The sequence below is a fragment of the Peromyscus leucopus genome, chromosome 2, assembly GCF_004664715.2.
Source record: "Peromyscus leucopus breed LL Stock chromosome 2, UCI_PerLeu_2.1, whole genome shotgun sequence".
In the NCBI taxonomy this organism is placed as follows: domain Eukaryota; kingdom Metazoa; phylum Chordata; class Mammalia; order Rodentia; family Cricetidae; genus Peromyscus; species Peromyscus leucopus.
In genome coordinates this window covers 125,447,560-125,468,393 of record NC_051064.1, presented here as the reverse complement: position 1 = coordinate 125,468,393, position 20,834 = coordinate 125,447,560, and the positions used below count along the sequence as shown (strand labels likewise).

The 20,834-nt window shown below is 46.8% G+C and overlaps 1 protein-coding gene across 1 annotated transcript; it reads left to right on the top strand.

The window, feature by feature from the left end:
* Positions 1–103: 103 nt before the first annotated feature.
* Positions 104–19,565, top strand: Cdca8 (cell division cycle associated 8). Its single transcript, XM_028885464.2, has 10 exons — positions 104–439; positions 548–676; positions 3,012–3,052; positions 8,928–9,000; positions 12,685–12,764; positions 15,070–15,134; positions 15,776–15,868; positions 17,342–17,468; positions 18,084–18,170; positions 18,993–19,565. Exons 1-10 carry the CDS (start codon positions 346–348, stop codon positions 19,035–19,037), a joined length of 834 nt encoding a protein of 277 aa, XP_028741297.1. The 5' UTR covers positions 104–345; the 3' UTR covers positions 19,038–19,565.
* Positions 19,566–20,834: the final 1,269 nt, after the last annotated feature.

Here is a 20,834-nt window from a genome sequence, read left to right as displayed (position 1 = left end):
GAAGTCCTTCATGAGGATTGGTTGCGGGATGGAGAAGAAGCATTGTCGTGATTGGGCGTTGTGAGAACCGTCCTAAGACAGCGACTTGTTATTGGCTATCCTGTGTCCGTTAAGTTTGAATTGGGTGGCGGTTAGCGGAGGAGCAACCTGCCCGTCAGCCGGAGCTGCAGGGTTTCCTGCTTGTGTGTTCCGGAGCCTGCAGGTACGCGTCCGCAAACTTCGGGGTACCTAGACTCCAACGACTGAATTCCCGGTGCTCCGCCGTCGCTCACCCGCTCTTTCCCCGTCTCACCCGCTGCCCCGGCTGCTCGGTCCTTCGCTCGACGCAGCCCACACCCCGGCGCCATGGCTCCCAGGAAGGGCCGCACTCGCAGCACCAAGACCAACGCGCTGCGGAACCGCAAGCTCGCCTCCTTCCTGAAGGACTTCGACCGCGAGGGTAAGGGGCGGATTCGCGGGGGTCGTGAGTGTCGGGCGGGTTGGGGCGCGGGTGCGAGCCGTCGCACCCTTGTTGACACGGGATCCGTCGGCTTTCACCTCTTCGCAGTGCAAATTCGAACCAAGCAAATCGAATCCGACAGACAAAACCTCCTCAAGGAGGTGGAAAACCTGTACAACATCGAGATCCTTCGGCTCCCCAAGGCACTGCGCGAGATGAACTGGCTCGATTACTTTGGTAAGAGCTGCTAGCTTTTTTTCTAGTAGCCGACTAGGGCTTATCTTGAAAGCTTTGTGGAGGGACTCGATCTTAAGGAGGTCTAACATAACCACCCATGGGAAATTGCCGCCTGTCATAACTTAACGAAAGAATGGCAGGCCCATAGAAAGGAAACTGACATGAATTACCCCTCAGATGAGCATTAGGCCAGCGCGTCTCACGTTCACAGCTCAGTGGGAGAGCATTAACAGACATATACCAGAGGTAGGTAGCTTGATGGGGGCTTTAAGGAAGAGAGCACCCTCAGGTCCGGAGGACAAAGCAAGCTTCTGATTTTTGAAGGCTTTCAGGGGTGTGGAAGGGGTGTTCCACACTGACATGACCAAGCCTAAGCTAGCCTGCCTGCCGATAGGCAAGGTCGCGGGTACTAGGTAGGACTATAAAGTTGTCCCTGAGGCTTTACAGAGGAGGGAGAGAATTGCAAGGCCACACACAGCACACGTTCTCGTCATCTCTCTGTCCAAGGAGAGAGTTGAGGAGGCATATCCATATTTAAGGGAGAAAGAGAATGATTTGTGATCTAAATCCACCCTACTGCTCAGTCTCACCTGGGACTGTCATCCCCCTGGGTAGGCAGACTTTTTCTCTTAATAGGCCAGGAAACAAATATTTTAGATTTCTGGAACTGGATTTCTGGTATAGTTCCAAAAGAGCCATGATGAATTTCATTTCTGGGCACACTGAAATGTCAATTTCACATAATTTTCACATATCAGGAAATACTGTGTATACTCACTTTTAAAAATGAATGAGTAAATTAAGAAAAAAATGATTTGGCTTTGTCAGAGGTGAATTAGAACAGTATCCTCAAACAGATCTTTCTTGTGGAAATTGCCAGTTTAACAATGAGCAAGTCACTTATGAACTGCAAAGGCAGGAGTGTTTTTCTGACCAGAGAAAAATCCCAACCCATTTCCCACCACTTGTTAAACTTCAGTCCAACCTGGAGGCTCCTTTCTCTCCCATTAGGTGGCTTCCACTTTCTCTGTTTTCCTCGTCACTAGTAACTACCAGTGTGTATCTTTCTTCCTGGGTAGAAGTGCATGTGTTGCTCACAAGAGCCATGATTCTTCTGACATGCCTTATTAATCCATGTGTTCATTCATTTCTCCACAGTTGAGTGTCAGTCACTATGCTAGGTACTAGAGATGCAGTAAGGGGTAAAACAGGCATTGTCCCCTCACTCGAAGCTTATAGGCTAGTGGAGAAGGGTCATTTAAAAACTCATAGAAGCTGGGTGATGGTGACTCACGCCTTTAATCCCAGCACTCAGGAGGCAGAGGCAGATGGATCTCTGTGAGTTCAGGGCCAGCCTGGTCTACAGAGTGAATTCCAGGACAGCCAAGGCTACACAGAGAAATCCTGTGTTGAAAAAATGTTTTTCATATAGAATTAGAGTTTTAGATACTACAAAAAAGATAGGAGAAGTAGCCAGTAAGTACAGGTTAACCATGATAGTAAGCCAGTTCAGTTTTTGAGACAGGGTCCCTTCGTGGCCCTGGCTATCCTGAACTTCTCTTAGGTAGACCAAAATGGCCTTGAACTCACAGAGATCCACCTACCTCTGCCTCCCGAATCCTGGGATTAAAGGTGTGCGCCACCATGCCGAACAGTAGATCAATTTTAGAATGGCAAGATAAGGCTCAGAGATACTTTCCTCAGGCTCTCATATTATGGCAGAGTCTATTTGAGCCCCAGGCATTCTGTTTATAAGGCCCAAGATCTTAACTGTATACACAGGATTCCATGAGGATTTCTAACAAGAGGAGCTACCCTAAGTTTTCATTCTACAAAGACCTTTTTAGTCTGCACATTTACTATGCCAGGTTTTTACCAGGACCAAGAGAGATTATCTCTGGAATTCAGTTCAGGCAGGAGTAGACACCTAAGTAGCTTTAGTAGCTTTTGAGTAATTTGCTATATACTATTTATGTATGTATTTACAGTTTGAAGCAGTCATTATAATAGAAACATTAACAGTTTGAGTGTGGCGTTTGAGCTGAATTTTAAAGAACAAATAGAAATTTGTAGGGTAGGGAAGTGAACTGAGCAGAAGAAATACTAAGTATCAAAGCACTGAGTCATGGGGACAGCTGACTTGGGAAACAACAGGAACTTTGAGGACATAGAAAGTAGAGTAACTAGCTACACCAGGGAGGAGTCTAACCGAAAGATTGATTGTGAAAGGCAGTGCTAGACCAAAGGCTTCGTTGATTCAGTTTGAGAAAGATAATTGATAATTTGATTCATCATTCAAACCTCATAGTAACTAAATATGATGTTCTTTTTAAAGCCCTTGGCGGAAACAAGCAGGCCCTGGAAGAGGCAGCAACCGTAAGTGAACCCATCCTGTTTTTGAGTTGGTTGGTTTCTAAGTTTAATTCTGTCATAAAATCCTACTGTTGGTGTGTACTGTAGAAAAGGCTTCATCGGAGGACATTATCTGCGTCATGTGTGAAGTCCAAATAGATCTCAGTCCTTAAAAGGAGTGTGCTGTGTGACACTCCCCTTTCCTGTGAGTTCCTCATCTTGGGTTGCAAGCAACCATTCGTCAGAAATATTCAGAAAAGAATAGATTGCATTCACACTGCCTATGTACATACTTACTCTCTAAGTGCCATGCAGGAGGCTGTGGAAGTATACAGCAGGTGACAACTAGTATTTAACAGGTCAACCCACCAGGTGGGGAGCCCCACTTGGCAAAGCTGTGGAGTCACTGACTGTAAATGACCGGTTGCTCCTGTCTGTAATTTTTCTCATGTGCCACTTCCTTTCTTCCCTAATAACAGCTATGGTTATTTTCCCCACTGCTTGTGTGTTTATCTCATAAAAATATTCCATCTTTGGGCACACATGCTGCTGTGGATGGTCAGGAAGATGATTTCTACTTAAGCTGTATATTTCTAATAATATTAGAATATTTTTCGTAACTGATGCAGGAGAGAATAGTATTTTCAGTCACAAAGACAGCTAATTTTAGACTCCAGAACATACTCAAAGCAAACTGGCTGCTCCTGGAGACAAATACACAAGGATGAATTCCCAGGTGTTTATCCTGATTCAAGGTCAGATGTGAAGCAACTGTTTACTTTCTGTCTGAGAACCCTAACAATAAGCTAAGTGCTTGGCCAAGCGTTACTGGCTGGCCAGTTGATGTGACCTTCCTAGCCTGAGAGAAACTGTGTGATTCCTTAAGTGTATTAGTTTGGCTCTGTCTCTAATTGTTTACTCAAGAAATGCTTTGTGACCCTAAAAATGTAACCTATAATAGTCCAGAGTTTGACTGTGAGAGAGAGAAGGAATGAGAGAGCGTCAGAATGTGGGTGCGGTGTGCAGAGGGAAGCTGAGGGAAGAGAATGAGTAACTAGGTAGGATAAAGAGCAAGAGAGGTTTTCAGAAAGATTCTGAGATGTATGTATGTAAAGAGAGATACATAGCTGTATGTTAATGTGTGGAGACAGATTTCCAGAGAAAGATTTTTAAGATGAAGTAAAAGAGAAAGTTACCAGGTAGGTGGATCTCTGTGAGTTCAAGGCCAGCCTGGTCTACAGAGTAAGTTCCAGGATAGCCAGGACTGCTTCACAGAGAAACCCTGTCTCGAAACCACCACCACCACCCCCCTCCACCCCCCACCCCCGCCAAAAAAAAAAAAGAGAGAGAGAGAGAAAGTTACCATCAGAAAGTGTGTGTTTCCTTATTTACCTGTCAGATAGATGGAAACTTCTTTCTAAATACCCTCAGATTAAAAAAAAAAAAAAAAAGAGTTTGCCTAATGTTGGGCTACTCTGAGGTCTTCTATTCACAACCCTGGAGCAGTTCTGGGGAGCTGGCCTCCTCCAGACTGTGTTGTGTTTTGACTTGTTTAGAGAGAGTTTAAAATATATAGTAACACATGTTTACGTTATATGCAAATACTATTCCATTTTATTTACCTTTTGATTTCCCGAGACAGTCTCACCCAGGCTGGCCTAGAAGTTGTGGTCTTCCTGTTGACCTCTCCAGTCCCTTTTCTCTGCCCTCTTAGAATTTCCTGAGACTACAGAAATAAGATGATCTTAGATCAGAATATTTGGCCTTTTAACCTGTACAGCTCCATGGTCACAGTGGTGAGAGCCTTTGCTAGTCATAACAAGCATCTTTCCACCTTGCCCGATTGGTGTTAATGAAGTGACATGGAGAGTCCTCAGACAACACTGGATGGGGTCCTGTTGCCAGGGAACTCAACTGTACCCCCAGAGGATTGGAGCTAAGAGCACCTCCTCCTGTGGAAGGAAGGGCTAAACGTAAGCTGGTCACCAATGACCAACAATCAGTCATACCTGCACACTTCCATACACTCAAACAAACGGTTTGGGAGCTGCCAGGGTGGGGACGGGGGCACAGCAGAAGGGCATGGGAGTCCATGGCCTCTCCCAACACCTTGCCATGACGTGTGGTAGGGAAGTTTGTGTTTTTCCTTTCCCTCTGAGAGGTCTATGAAATAAACTGGTAATGGTCAGATTAGTTTATAAACATATCAATGTAGATCAACAAGGGAGCTCATGGGCAGTGGGGGTGGGGCTTAAAGTAAGGGCTTAAAAACAAGAACTTGAGCCAGGAGGCAGTGGCGCCCGCCTTTATTCCCCAGCACTTGGGAGGCAGAGGCAGGTAGATCTCTGTGAGTTCGAGGCCAGCCTGGTCTACAGAGTGATTTCCAGGACAGGCTCCAAAGCTACACAGAGAAACCCTGTCTCAAAAAAACAAGCAACAACAATAGGAACTTGAGACTGTTGGAGGGACAGAGGTGAATGCCAACTGTGAGAGGTTAGAAAAACATGACAAAGATTGTCCTATTACACAAGCAGTCTCCTAGAAAGCCATCTAGCCAACCTCTGGCTCGGCCAGGTGTTAGCCTTGCAGTCTCTGCCCATACAAAGATTTTCTTAGGCAGCTGGGGACCTCCGGTGGAAAGGCTCTGCCTGCCTCTGCTGTTTGCTAATGCAGAGTATAGAGTTGTTATCAACAAGGAAGGGCTTCTCAGAAGCAGCCTGTGTCCACCCATAGAGGTCTAGTAACCAATTCAGAATGTGCCAGAGAAGTGTATTTGGGAGGGGACGTTTTACTCCCCCACAGTCTCTTTCTCTATACCCTTTGTAATAATTTTTATCATAAACTGCCAAATGTAGGGCCGGCAAAATGGTTCAGCAGGTAAAGATACCTCAACTGACAACTTGGCTTAGATACTGGAGTCCACATGGTGGAAGGAGAGAATTGATCAAAGTTGTCCTCTGACCACATGAGGGCTTAGACACATGCACATACACATCAGTACATGAAGTATAATGTTTCTCTGGGTTGAGAGCAGCTCTAGGCTACACAGTTGTAGGGACCCCTATTTGTAGCCAATAGATCAGAATCATAGGTAGAGTAACGTAGGGCTGTTAGGTGGGTAGGAGGGCAAGTTTCCCAGGATCTGATGCTATTCTCGGATAGTATTGGAGTTGAATTAGTAGTGGCCATCCTAGGATCCTGGCTTGGTTTGGGAGAAAACCCACACAGTTGGTTACAGACATGTTCCATATTGTGCAGAGTATCATAGCAGAGGGTGGATTTTTTGATCTTAAATCATCACAGGGAGTCTGGTCCATTTTGACAGCTTCCTTGTCCTTTACCCTGAAGTTTGCAGGGGAGGTGGAGAGCCTAGAGCTTAAGTTCCTTTAACTCTTTTCGGCTCAGCTGATCATGGTGGCACATGCCCTCAATCCCAGCATTTGGGGGTAGAGGCAGGAGAATCTCTTGAGTTTGAGGCCAGCCTGGTCTACAGAGCAAGTTCTAGGACAGCCAGGGCTACACAGAGAAACCCTGTCTCGGAAAAACAAAAACAAAAAAAATCTATTAGGCTGTGACCTAGCCTAGGAAACTGGGAAACATAGAGATTGTTCATATGCCACACTGCTGAAGACTCAGTCACTTCCTGAAGACTCAGAAACCCAGTACACCATAGCCCTTTGCATATCTTTTCCTAGTATCACTCCCAAGACTGAAGGCAGCATGGTGGGAGGCAAAAAGGAAGGATTTATTTCTTCAGACACCAGCCACATCTGTGATGGCCAGCAGCCATGTTACTAGTAGCAACCATGTTGGACAGCACAGCAGTAGAATGTTTCTGTCATTGCAGAAAGTTCTGTTGGACACAGTTGGGAGCTAGTCCAGCATTGGCCTTCACAGAGTCCCTAGGCATGATAAAATCATGTATAAACAGTGCATGCACACACTCGCCTGTTTTCTTGGGGAGAAAGTTTATCATAATTTGTTTGAGTTCATCAAAATTGGAATCTTGGATTGAAAGTTTACAGTGACTTAAGGGTTCACAGTCTCCCTGAGTAGCTGGTGTTCATCAGCTTCAGAAGTTAAAGAGAACAGGAGCCAGTGTTGAAGGTTGATGGGTATGAGCTGCAGGAGGGTGGAGACAAGCAAGCAAACCAGAAGCCAGGACAGCAGTCTTAGTCCACGCTCTCTTGTTATAATAAGTTCCCGTGATTCATTTCACTCATCCCCTGCAGAAACCCAGATTTAATGTTTCAAAACATTCTAGCTGAATCATGCTCATTAGCTAATATGTCTCTCTCATTTTAAATTAGTCAGATATGTAGAACTGCAAATAAACCTTCTGATGTAATGTGGGAGATCCAACATTACCACACCAAATTGAAAGAATTCCAATTTAGCTTTGATTTGAAATCCAGGGAAGAAATGATACTTTGACCCCAAAGCTCCTAACTAGGTTTATTGGTGCTCCCAAGACCACTGTATAGCCAAGCTTCCCTTGAACATGTTGATCCTCCTGCCTCAGCCTCTCAGACACTGCAGTTACAGGTTTGGTGATTCCCTAAGACGACTCCCAGGACTTAGCATCTAGTCACACATGTGGCAGTGACCTATCACAAGAATACAAAGCAGGATGAGCAGGGTGAAGTAGTGCGTGCCTCAAAGTTCAGAGGAAGCCAAGGGTAGCGTGGTGGCTCACACTTTTAATCCAAGCACTCAGGACGCAGCGTAGGTGGATCTCTGGAGATTGGGGGCAGCCTAGTCTACATAGTGAATTCTAGGATAGTTGGGGCTACATAGAGTGACCCTGTCTTTACAAAACCAAACCAGAGGAAGCCAAGTCTAAGCTTCCAGGAGTCCCCTTCCAGTGGAGTCGCAGGACAAGCTTAATTCCATGTACGTGAACGTTTTCTTAGCAGAAAAGCTCACTCAAGACTCCATATAGATTTTTATGAGGGCATCCTCTGCCTAGAAAAGCAGGTGTTGATAACATGTAAACTATACTTATTTGCACTAAGTTTAAGCACAGAGAGCCATTGTTAGCAGGAATAAGGAATCCTGAAATCCTTGTCTCAGAAGCTAGCCAAGGTCCAACCTCACAGTTAGGCCTGTAGTGTTAACTGTTGCACTGTGTCCATAGCCTGCCACTAGTAGTGAGTTCAAAGTTGGCATGGTAGACATCACTAATCTGTTAGAGAACTGTGTCTTGCTGAGTGTAGACAGCCTCAGAATTCTCCTAATCCCTTTCTGCACTCCCTACCAACCCACCATCTTTCCTGTGCCAGTCATGCTTCATGGGACTTCAGTGTCCATGAAGAAAGGACTGACTACGAACCCAGTCTCCTCTTGGCTGTGAGGAAGACCCTGTCTCAAACAAACCAACATCACAAATATGCAAGCAAAACTGAAAAAGTGTTTTCTCACATTCTGAAAAAGTGTGTGTGTGTGTTTGTATACAAACATACATACATGTATATATGGACAGAACCAAATCAATAAGTTCTCTTTTTTTTTAATTTATTTAATTTAATTTTATTTGTATTTGTGTAAAGGTGTCAGATCTCCTAGAAATGGAGTTACAGACAGTTGTGAGCTGTCATGTAGTTGCTGGGAATTGAACCTGGGTCCTCTGGAAGAGCAGCCAGTGCTCCTAACCCCTGAGCCATCTCTCTAGCCCAAATAAACTCTCTTCTAAACAAATAAAGAAATAATCATGGTTTGCCTCTGAGGAATGACAGGAGAGGCAAAGAAACAGAACCAGGAAAGAACACATAGCCAGAAGCAAGTTATTGGCAAGGTCTTAGGTTTGAGTTGTGTGGTAGGTTTATAATTAGTTTGTACTTTGATTTACTGTTTCTATACACGCTGGACTAAGCCTGTGCTTTCTGGCTGTTTGTCACAGGCTGATATAGACATCACAGAAATAAACAAGTTAACAGCTGAAGCTATTCAGACACCTTTGAAATCTGTCAAAAGTGAGTACTTTTCTTTTGTCTAATTTTGCTTGTATGTGTATATGTTTATGGTATATGTGAGTATGTGTGGAGGCAGATGCTGACATTGGGTGTTAATGTCACTTTATTGACGTAGGGTCTCTTACTGAAGACAGAGCTTGCCTCTTCAGCCAGCTAGCCAGCTTACCACATGCCCTCTCTCTACCCCCTGAGGGCTGGGATTACAGATGGGATTTTCCTGGGTTCTGGGTGTCTAGACTCTATGCTTGTTTGCCTGGTTTCCATTGATCCATCTCCCAAGACCTTTAGTAATTTGAGTCAGAGTCTGTGTGCTATGCAAGAGAGCCTGGAACTGGCTATCCTCCTACTTCAGTGCTGGGATTAGAGGCATGCTGGTGTCAGCACGCCTGATGTGAGTGCATTCACAGCCCCTCGGGACAGAGCTGAGGTCCAGACCAGGCCTCATTGGCATGCCTCGCTCTGCTGAGACTATCTGGCCTGTGGTTTTGTGAGTATAAAAACTTCATTTGTGAAAGGAGGTTATTGGGAGGTGGTGGTGCATGCTTTTAATCCCAGCACTTGGGAGGCAGAGACAGGTAGTACACTGAAAAACTAACAAAAAAAAAAAAAAAAAGGGTGTGTGTGTGTGTGTGTGTGTGTGTGTGTGTGTGTGTGTGTGTGTGTGTGTGTACTGGAAACCAGGCCTCAGTGCCTGGTCTCTTTCTCCAGAAGTATTTCTCTCTGGCATCGTTAGCAGGACTGAAAAGAATCGCAAAGAAACACCTCGGCATTTAAGTTCAGTGATCTGTCTGTGCAGAATCATCTCACAGTCATACTCGGTACTGTGGGACTGTTGCTACATTTGTTTATTTGGGAATGGGCTGGTGTGTACTATAGCTTACAGTAATTGGTTTTCTTCTACTAGGGATTCAACTCAGGTCATGAGGCTTGGTGGCAGCACCCATTGAACCATCTTGCCAGCTCAGAAGCAGTTCTTTGGGAAGCCAAACTATAACTAATGAGCCTGGAATCAGGTTGGGTAGATTAAGGCATAGACCCTTTAAAAAAAGTAAAAAAGAACTGGACCACATGCCACTGTCGCTAATCCTGATGAGGGTTAGACCTTCCCATGGCCTGGATGTTGAGGCTGCTCTCCAGGGGGTGTTTGACAGTCACCTGAACCAGAACTGTTGTTAATTCTGACAGAGCTTCCACCACACCTGCCTTGTGGAGTGAAGAAAGCATGAGGTGTTTGTGCGAAGGGTGGAATTGGGCTAGAGTTCCTGGCCACAGCATGTTCAGTCTGTCAGGTCTTTATTTTTTCGTTTGTTGTTGTTTTTTTTGTTTTTAGATAGTTTGCTACACAGCCTTGCTATCTGATTTCTGTGTAATAGACCAGCTGACTGACTGACAGAGATCTGCGCTCTGCTAAGTGTGTTAGAAGTGTCACCACAAAAAAAAAAGTGTACCACTATGCCTCTACTATCATATGTTTAGATAATGTCACTTTTTCTTTGAGTTCCCTAAGTTTTGCTTACTTAATAGTTAGTGGGTGGAACTGAACACACCAGGCCCATCATCAATCAGCAATTAACAAGTGTTGTTTTGAACAGTTTCTCTGTGTAGCTTCGCCTTTCCTGGAACTCACTCTTAGCCAGCTGCCTGGAACTCACAGAGACCGCCTGCCTCCTCCCAGTGCTATAAAGCGTCGCCACCACCCCACAACAGTGTCTTATAACCAACCCTTTGACCTCTCAGCTTCAGCCAAAGGGAAGCTATTAAATGAAAAACAAACTGAGCAGTACTGGGGGAGAGGAGGCAGGTGAATCTATAATTCAAGGCCATCTTGGTCTACAGAGCAAGTTCCAGGACAGCTAGGGCTACTCAGAAAAACCCTGTCTTGGGAAACACACCACACACACACACACACACACACACACACACACACACACACACGCACCACACACACGCACGTGCACACACGCAGAGGAAGAGAAAAGAAAAAGAAAACCATCCATGGTGGCACATACCTATCATCCCAGTACTTGGGAGGTGGAGGCAGAGCTATCAGTAGTTCAAGCTCAGCCTCAGTAACAGAGTGAGTATGAGGCCAGCCTGGGTTACCTGAGACTTCTCAAAAAACACACATACACACACAATTATTTTATGTGTCAAGGTCATGGCTAATAAAAAGGGCTAGAGTGGTTTAGTCTGATCTCTCACACCACCATGACTAAATACCTGAATTTTCTCTGTAACCCCTGCTCAGGATTTTCTAGCTCCTAGCTTGTATTTATTTAGCAAATTTGTTTTGTTCTGTTGGTTTGGTTTGGTTTTTGGTTTTTTGAGACAGGGTTTCTCTGTGTAGTTTTGGTGCCTATCCTGGAACTCATTCTCTAGACCAGGCTGCCTCAAAGCACAGAGATCCGCCTGGCTCTGCCTCCCCAGTGCTGGGATTAAAGGCGTGTGCCACTGTCACCCAACTTTGGTGGTTTTTGTTGTTGTTGTTTTGTTTTTTGTTTTTAAAGATTTATTTATTTTGTGTGTTTGAGTGTTTTGTCTGCATGTATGTATGTGCATCACATGCATGCCTGGTGCCTGAGGAAGTCAGAAGGGGCATCAGCTGCTCTGGAACTGGAGTTGAGATCATAGTGAACCGCTACTTTAGTTCTGGGAACCGAATTTGAGTCCTATACAGGAACATCAAGTGCTTTTAAGCATTGAGCCATCTCTGTAGCACCCCAGGAAATCTTTTTTAAAAAGAGGTTTTAAACAAAGAAAACAATCAGAGTGGTTTAAAAAAAAAAAAGTAAAAAAAAGCCACTATGTAGTGCTACTGTAGGACCAGCCCAGCATTCTGATTAAGACAGATTTGGGCTAAGAGTGATGGCATGCACCTGTAATCCCAGCACTTGGGAGGTTAAAGCATGAGAATTCCAAGTTTGAGGCCAGCTTGGGTTATATAGTGAATATGAAACCTGCCTAGGTTCTGTAGCAAGACCCTATCTCAAAAACAAATGAGAAAACTACCAAAAAAACAATAATAACAACAAAACAACAGATGAGTATGAGACCTGGTGCCGCCACTTACTAGTCCAGATGGCCTTAATAAAGACTCACCAGTTGCCTTATCTATAACAGGGTGTCCCCACTTGACAAGGTTATAAGACTTGAAACAGGTACTCTGTATAAGAATGGGTGTGCAGGGTTGTTGCTTCTGTATCCACAAACCCTAGAATTGTGCCTGTAGTTGTTATCTGTGGAATGAATGAACATAAGGCCAACTGGACAGTATGAAATACAAGTTATAAAAACTACTAGTAATAGCCAGATGGTAGTGGCACACACCTTTAATCCCAGCACTTGGGAGGCAGAAGGCAGGTGGATCTCTGTGAGTCTGAGGCCAGCCTGGTCTACAGAGTGAGTTCCAGGACAGTCAAGACTACACAGAGAAAACCTGTCTCAAAAACAACTTCCACCACCCCAAAAAAACTACTAGTTATCACATTGCTATTTGTAAATAACATTATTATTATAATTACCTTAGGAAGAACAAGGAGTACAAGGGATGTTTAAGATGAATGATTCCAGCAGAAATAACAAATTCTCATATCTGAGGAGCTCTTACATGGAAGGCAGTGCTATGGACCCCCCCTGAGCTGAACAGGTTTCGACCGAAGTAACTCTTAAGACTGTTTGTTACAGAGCGGAAGGTAATCCAGGTGGATGAAGCGATAATGGAAGAAGAAGAAGAAAAGAACCATAAGACTCTTCGATCTGCAAGAGTAAGTAGGAATTTTGGGTTAGGGAGTTACCCAAAGATAGAAAGACTTGGGATAAGAGAGATGGTTCTGCACTTTCGAGAACTGGCTGCTCTTGAGGACCCTAGTTCAATTCCTAGTGCCCGTGGTGACTCACTGCTGTGTGTAACTCCAGTTTCAGGGGATCTGACACCTTCTTCTGGCCTCCATGGCTCCCAGGCACACTTGTGGCACACATACATACATGCAGGCAAAACACCTGAACAAATAAATTTTTTTTAAAGATTTATTTATTTATTATGGATACAGAAGAGGGGTGCCAGATCTCATTACAGATGGTTGTGAGCCACCATGTGGGTGCTGGGAATTGAACTCAGGACCTCTGGAAGAGCAGTCAGTGCTCTTAACCTCTGAGCCATCTCTCCAGCCCATAATTTTTTTTTTTTAATGTGGAATATAGTGTTGCTCTGGCAGAGTTCACAGACAGAGAAGATTGTACTTTATGTGTCAAATAGCACAAGTCACTGTAGATACAAGTGTCAAGTGTGTGGATCAGGAAGAGGAGGGAGGAGGAAGCTGTAGGACACGCCCAGCCCATCCTCTCAGAAGAAGCTTCACTGAGAAGAAAGGGACAAGAGTTCAGGACAGGTGAGGAGAGTCTGTCTGAGGAGCAGGACGTGGTTTGGTATGGCTGGGATAGAAGCTGTGAGAGTAATGGAGGAAAGGAGAGACCAGATAACGGATGCCCGTATACCAAGTTTGAGTTTCCATTCTGTCAGCGAGGCACTAGAAGAGCTGTATGAGCTGTCGTTATTTCAGAACTACTCAGAATGAATGGAAGAGGGAAAAGGAAGGCCAGGGGCATAGTTAGGATAACCTGAAGTGTAGTGCCTATTTAAAAAGAAGTAGGCATGTTTCTGGGGTGAGTGTTAGCAAGAAAAAGTGAGGTAACTGATCCAAGCTAGTGGGAGCTCATGGACTCTGGACTGACAGCTGGGGAGCCTGCATGCGACCACACTAGGCCCTCTAAGGTGGGTGACAGTTGCATTGCTTGATGTGTTTGTGGGTCCCCTGGCGTTGAGGCCAGGACTCATCCCAGGTACACGAACTGGCTCTTTACCCTATGGTGCAATGCGTTACTCAGCCGTGATGCAGGCGGGATGGGCTTGGGCTTGCCCAAACTTGGTGTGTCAGCCTGTGTTGACTCCCCAAGGGAGGCCTTACTGCCTATGAGGAGGGGATGGAGATGGGATGGGGGAGTGGGGGGTGAAGGGGAGGGAAGGGGAACAGGGGTTAGTATGTAAAATGAAAAAAAAAATGCAAATTTTTTTTTAATTTAAAAAAAAAAGCGAAAGAAAGAAAAGCTGGCCAGAAACAAGCCAAGCTAAGGCTGGGCATTTATAAGTTAAAAAGAAAAAAAGAAAGAAAGAAAAAAAGAAAAAGTGAGCTTGGTTGGCCTAAGAAAGGAGAAACCAGAGATGGTAAATGCTTTCTAGACTAGACAGTGGCCATCAGTGACTGTAGGCCCCCTGAAAAGGCAGAGCCTCTGGTTAAGGCTCCGGGGAGCACCTGCCAATTGCATGCCCTGCTGAGTTAAGTACTTTTCAGAATGTGTAGACAGGATTCCAGCCTAGAGCTCAGCAGGGTGGAGAGACTCTGGGACCCTGGGTCTTTATATGTTCATCCCAGGTGAGGAGACTGTGCTGGAGCAAGCAGGGGGAGCTGCTGCTGTGCACTAGAGGGGGTAGAAGTGAGATCCTCAGAAAACTCCTCCCACGGGTGGCGGGGAAGGGAGACAGTGGGGTCGGAAGGACAGTGGGAGACAAGCCAACCTGACCAGCCCATCAGTGAGCTCCAAGTTCAGTGAGAGGGCCTGTCTCACACAGTAAGGGGAGGAACACTAGGGGGAACACCCAGTATCCATCTCTGGACTCCCCGTGTACACTCATGTCAGAGTGCACACATATGCGCACGTGTATACACGCAAGATTTCCCTTCAGTCTTGGCCCGTGTCTTCTATCTCAAGTCCTCAAGTTGTACGTATTTTAATCACTGAATTCTCTGCAGTAACCCTTGTGTGTTTGGTCTCGTTTTTGAGACAGCCTCACTGTGTAGCCCAGGTTGGCCTTGAACTCACTGTCCTCCTGCCTCAGCCTCTCAGGTGCTGGGATTACCAGCATGTGCCACTGTGCTCAACTGTGATAAACCTTCCTGTGTTGAGTTTTACTTTTCCTTTCAAAAGCTGGTTCTCCTTCCCCTCTGTTTTTATCTTTCTCTTCTCCTTTGCTAGGCTCTGTGTGACTTCAGGTTTGTTTGATTGTACTTGTAGGTCAAAAGATGCCCTCCATCCAGGACGAGAACCCAGTCCGTACAAGGAAGAGGCAGGAGCAAAAGGTGGTGGTTTTCTGAGATAGATGTGCTGTTTTGTTTTTGGTGGGAAAATCCGTTCAGCATGGTAGAAACGGAAGCAGAGGGAGCCCTGGGGATGAGGCATAGCAGCTGGAACCACCTGATGTGGGCACTGGGAATGTGGGCCTCTGGACAGCAGGAAGTGCTCTTAGCCATAGAACCACCTCTCCAACCCCATAGTTTCTTGAAATGCCCTTCTGGTCCTGCTTAGACTCTCCATGGCCTCAAATGGATCATGCTGACTCTACTGTAAACCCTTTGAGGGGAAGGGAAACAACTTACGAAATTAGGCCCTAAACTGCCTGTCTCTGAAGGGCAGATCATGTGCTTAGAGAGAACCAGGCTCATGGTCCGCAGGCTCTTCCACCTGGCTGGGAAGTCCCATGCTGCCACAGGCTGCCGGGTTCAGCCTCTGCTCCTCACTACTGTGTGATCTCGGGGAAGTTCTTTACTATGATGACCATCTGTGGCTGTAAATGGATACAAATTGCTCCCTTCCCAGGCAACTCAGAGGGTTCCATAACGTGATGGGGGCAGGGCTGCATCTGGCATGACCATTGCCTCTGTAGCTGCTCCATCCTTGCACCTGTGACTTGACACCCCTCGTGGCTGTTTCTTCTCTGCAGGGTAAGCAATGATTTTGTGACACCAGCCATGAGCAGGCTGGAGCCATCTCTGGTGAAACCAACCCCAGGCGTGACACCTAGGTTTGATTCCAGGTAAGTACGAAAGCAGCCGGTGGATTGGGTGGAGCCCATCTGTGAACAATATAGGTAATGCTCCTGAATCTCTGGTGAGACACCTCAGAGCACAGTTGAGCTTCCTACCATTGGCCCTCCCCTGACACTGCTTTCAACTCCTTTCCTGATGAGAGGGAGAGAGCATTGGCCTGTGATGACTGGAAGGCCTGTGCTTTTTGCCTTCTCTGATTCTGGTCAGATGGTATTGGAAGCCGAGTAGTTGCTTATTCCTGTACCCTTGGAAAGAAGAAAATTGAGAGCACCTTTCCTGAAGCCAATATAACAAGACTGTTTACAGCAGAAGCTAATACCTGCCCTGGGGGCTGGCTGATGAGGCAGGAAACCTGTGTCTGCCACAGTTAAGGCAGAGTGATAGTAGTGTGCACTGGTAATCCCGGCCCTCAGGAATTGGAGGCAGGAAGATCAGTTCAAGGTCACCTTTGGCCACATAGCCAGTTTGAGGCCAACCTGGGCTACATGAGATGAAATGAGAATGGTGTGTGCTCCAAGGGAGGAGCCTCCCAGTCACAGCAGTTCTCCCAGGCTGCTTCCCAGATGTACTGCGGCTCCTGTTGCTCTTGGACATAGAGGAAAATAGGGAATTAAGACCAATAGCTGCAGCTGGGCGGTAGTGGCGCACGCCTTTAATCCCAGCACTCAGGAGTCAGAGGCAGGTGAATCTCTGTGAGTTCAAGGCCAGTTTGGTCTACAAAGTGAGTTCCAGGACAGGCTCCAAAAGCTACACAGAGAAGCCCTGTCTTGAAAAACCTAAATAAATAAGTAAATAAATAAATACTAATAGCTTCTAGGGAGTAGGACAGGAAAGGGCTATCTCGGATGAGGAAGACTTCCCACTTTTTTATTATTTTTGGTTTTTCAAGGCAGGGTTTCTGTAAAGCCCTGGCTGACCTAGAGCTAGCTCTATAGACCAGGCTGGCCTCGAAATCACAGAGAATCGCCTAGCGACTTTCCATTTCAATTCCTACTCCACTATTTGCGACATCTACTTACCTCCATTTTGGAGGAAATACATACTGAAGTTCTGTGTAGAGAAGGATGTCTTGGGGATTAGTGTGATGTTGTCTCGGAATCCCCCTCCCTTGACCCTGGAGAGGTCCTGGGGTGGAAGTACTGAGCTGCGTTTGGACGCATAGGAACCCGTGTGCTTCTGGTTCTGTGGATGAGTGGGAAATTACGGAGCTTTGGCCCTCGGTTTGCATGGGTGTGAGCTGACTTTTGCTGGATGTATGTTTGATAATTGCAGCCTCCTTTCTCCAGCTGTGTTTAGTCATTACAACTTGAAAAATGTTTTCCCTAAATTTAGAATTTGCCTTCTTAGAAGCGTGTGATTTGAAAACTACAGCTTGAGACCAGATGGGGTTGGAAGGGCTTGTTGTGAGGGTGTCATTATTCAGTCTGCCAAGCCGTCTTCACTGAGTTCTCCTCTTTTAGGGTTTTCAAGACCCCAGGCCTGCGCACTCCAGCAGCCAGGGAGCAGATTTACAACATCTCCATCAACGGCAGCCCTCTCGCTGACAGCAAAGAGATCTCCCTCACTGTGCCCGTGGGAGGTGGTGCGGTAAGTGGCATCCTGGGAAACCCGGCCCCGTGTGCTGCACAGCCCAGAAGCCTCTTTCCCCTGAGTGGCTCCCCACGCCTACGTCAGAGACCCTGAAGAGTCCCTTCAGTGGGTGGATCCTAGTCACCACACTGCCTCAGCACTCAGGACCTGGTGTTCTCTCCCAGGGTCGTGGCCCAGCTGGGAGGAGCCATGCCCAACTCTGGGTTCCGCTGCGTGTACAGTAATGGCTGTTAGAGGGAGCGCAGAGGAAGGCACACTGGGGTGGGGCCGTGTACTTCCAGAGTCTTGAGAGATTCTGAAACAGGCTGGCCTGGTTCTCAGTGCTGCAGAGTGCGTTACCAGCCTGCATGAGGGGAGGGCGTCTGATCTCACATTTGGTCTGTGTGGCATTGTACTGTGTGACCCAGCCAGGGGTCCACTGATAGCATTGATGGCCTCGTTGTCTCTTGAGGTCTAACATACTGGTACTATCCGCCTGCATTATCATCTCTCCATCCTAGCTGTCTTCTGTCACCACATGCAGAATATCAAGGGGACCCTGGGTTCACTGGCTGCTGCCAGAGGTTCCAATCTGGAAGGACATGCCATCTAACCCTTTCTCCCTCCATGCAGAGTTTGCGGTTATTGGCCAGTGACTTGCAGAAGGTTGATATTGCTCAGCTGAATCCAGAGGCCATAGGAAACATTAAGAAGCTCTCGGTGAGTCCTGGGTTCGTCTCCACATGGAGGAGCTTGCCCTTTGCACTGGCCTTTGTGGGGCTTTGCAGAGCACTGCCCAGCTCTTACTTTACTGTTCCCTGTCACACTGTTCCATTTTCTATCTTAGTTTCAGTTCTCAAGAGGAATAGCCCACCTACAGCCCAGTCAGCCCTGCTTGGGTGTGGGCGGGAGCTTGGGGTACAGGCATGGCTGCTAGAGGCCCATCCTTGTGTACATCAGGAAGGAGACAAGCCTTGAGCTGGCGTCCTAAATATGTACTAAGGTCTCATAGACATCTGTGACAGTCATCCCCCAGCATCAGTGTCTCTCTTAAATGACTCTCCAGTTAGTCTCTGATTAGTTTACAGTACAAATGAAGAACAAAAGGAAGAGTCCCTGAGACCTAGGCTTGGGAAGCTGGAGAGCCGCCTCAGTGATTAGGTGCGCTTGCTCTTGCAGAGGACCCAGGTTTAGCTCCCAGCAAACATGGCAGCCTGTAACTCCAGTTCCTGGGGATCCAGTGCCTCTTCTGGCCTCTGTAGACATTAGACACATTCACACAGAAAATAAAAATAAATCAGTCTTGCCGGGCTGTGGTGGCGCATGCCTTTATTCCCAGCAGAGGCAGGCGGATCTGTCAGTTCAAGACCAGCCTGGTCTACAGAGTGAGTTCCAGGACAGCCAGGGCTACACAGAGAAATCCTGTCTCACAAAACAAAACAAAACAAAAATCAGTCTTTAAAAACAGTCCTGTGCTTGGGTAGACTAAGCTGACTGGGCTGGCATGTCTTAAAATGACCTCTCCCCCTCTCTCCTCTCTAGAGCCGCCTTGCCCAGATCTGCAACAGCATACGGACCGGCAAATGAGAAGGCGGCAGTGGCGGCGGCCTCGGGGCAGCAGAGGTGCCGGCAGAGCGCACATCTGTCCTCTTCCCCCAGTCTGTGGGGCACTGGGTGGAGAGTTTCACTTGCTGACACGTGGGACGGTGCTTCTGTCTGTCTGTCTGTCAGAGAGCTCCGGTGTCTTACTGTACACCTCTAGTTGTTTGGATCGGGAACACAGGCCTTGTCAAGGGCTCTGTGTGCCTGGTGCAGAGTGACCGTGAGCCGTCTGTGGCTCGAGGTCCCCCAGCCTGTAGACTGCTTGGGCCTTGTCCTGGAGGGCTTTCGAGCAGTGCCGTGTGACTCGCGCTCTGCAGGGAGCGGTGGGGCCCTGTGCTCCTGCTGGTGCCACTGCACAGCTCTCTGGTAGTCAGTCTGTTGTTATTTCAGTCCTCTAGTTTTTCTACTGCTGAGGTTTTCATGCACGTTGTTTTCTGAGCAGTGGCATTTCGGCCGACTTGTCCTACTGCAAGATTGCTGTTTTCAATAAATTTTGGTTTGCTTTGGTTTTTACATCAGTCCTCAGCCTGCCTGTTGTCTCCAACTGTGATGCAATCACACCACAGCTCCTGGAGTGGGCATCCCTGGACAGCTGCCTTCTCAGGAGTGGGGAAACCTTTCCTATGGGCAAAAGCACTGACCTCCAAAAGGGACTCCAAGATCCAGGGCTGTGGTAACGCAGGCTAGCTGTGTTCTCCACACTTTGTCCCAGGAGCTAAGGAAGATGAACCGGAAGACATCAGAGTAAACCAGTGTGGGGCTTGGCCGAGAGGGACAGGGCACCGACCTAATGTTTCTTGCATTTCACAGTCCTGAGACTCACTTCACAGTCCTGGGACTCAGGCAGGGCTCTGCTTCCTCCAGCTCCCCACACTGATGGGCTGCATGGAATGCTGGTAGCAGAGGACTCGGGGAAAGAACTGGGGGCATTGCTGGGTGTGCCCTTTATAGAGAAGAAGCCTCTGGTCACTGGGCATTGCTGGGTGTGCCCTCTATAGAGAAGAAGCCTCTGGTTAGTGGTGGAATTTGGAAGAGAAGTGACAGCCTACAACTAACCACACCTGAGGCTTCCATCTCTGTTGAGCCTGCCCTCAGGGATCGGGTGGAATTCCACGCTACCCACAGCCAGGTCTACTGTGCTGCCTTCTGTAGCATGAATCTTAAAAGTTCTTATCAATAAAATCAAACCCGAGGCAAGTTATCGGGGTCCATGCTGGTAGATCAGAGAGACAAACAAGCCACAGCTATCTCACCTTGCAGTTGCTCAGCTGGTCCTGTTTCCTCAGACTAGAAGCTTCTGTGTCCTCATCCCAATGGCTCTCAGCTGAACTGCTGCTAGAAGCTTAACCAGCCACATGCTTAACCAGCCCAAAATGCCTCTAGTTTCTGGTCCTCACGCCTTATATATCTTTTTGTTTTCTACCACCACTCCCTGGGATTAAAGGCTGGCTTTCTGGATTAAAGGCGTGTCACCATGCTTGGCTATTTCCAATGTGGCCTTGAACTCACAGAGATCCAGAGGGATTTCTATCTCTGGGATGCTAGGATTAAAGGTGTGAGTGCCACCATTTTCTAGCCTTTGTATCTAGTGGCTGTCTGTTCTCTGACCCCAGATATTTTTATTAGAGTACACAATATTTTGGGGAACACAATACCCCCACATCTCCTCTCTTTTTGTCTAAAATTAAAAAAGCTTATAACTAATACAAGAAAAACTATCCAATAAGCATATACAATATATACAGCCAAAAATTACATTAATGATGTCTAGTCCATTAACAT

Bases quoted from the DNA above. Each gene is read 5' to 3' on its own strand.
- Cdca8 (XM_028885464.2), top strand. From the start codon at position 346: ATGGCTCCCAGGAAGGGCCGCACTCGCAGCACCAAGACCAACGCGCTG. The intron at 677-3,011 runs GTAAGAGCTGCT...TTCTTTTTAAAG, and splicing joins GAACTGGCTCGATTACTTTG to CCCTTGGCGGAAACAAGCAG. The intron at 9,001-12,684 runs GTGAGTACTTTT...TGTTTGTTACAG, and splicing joins ACCTTTGAAATCTGTCAAAA to AGCGGAAGGTAATCCAGGTG.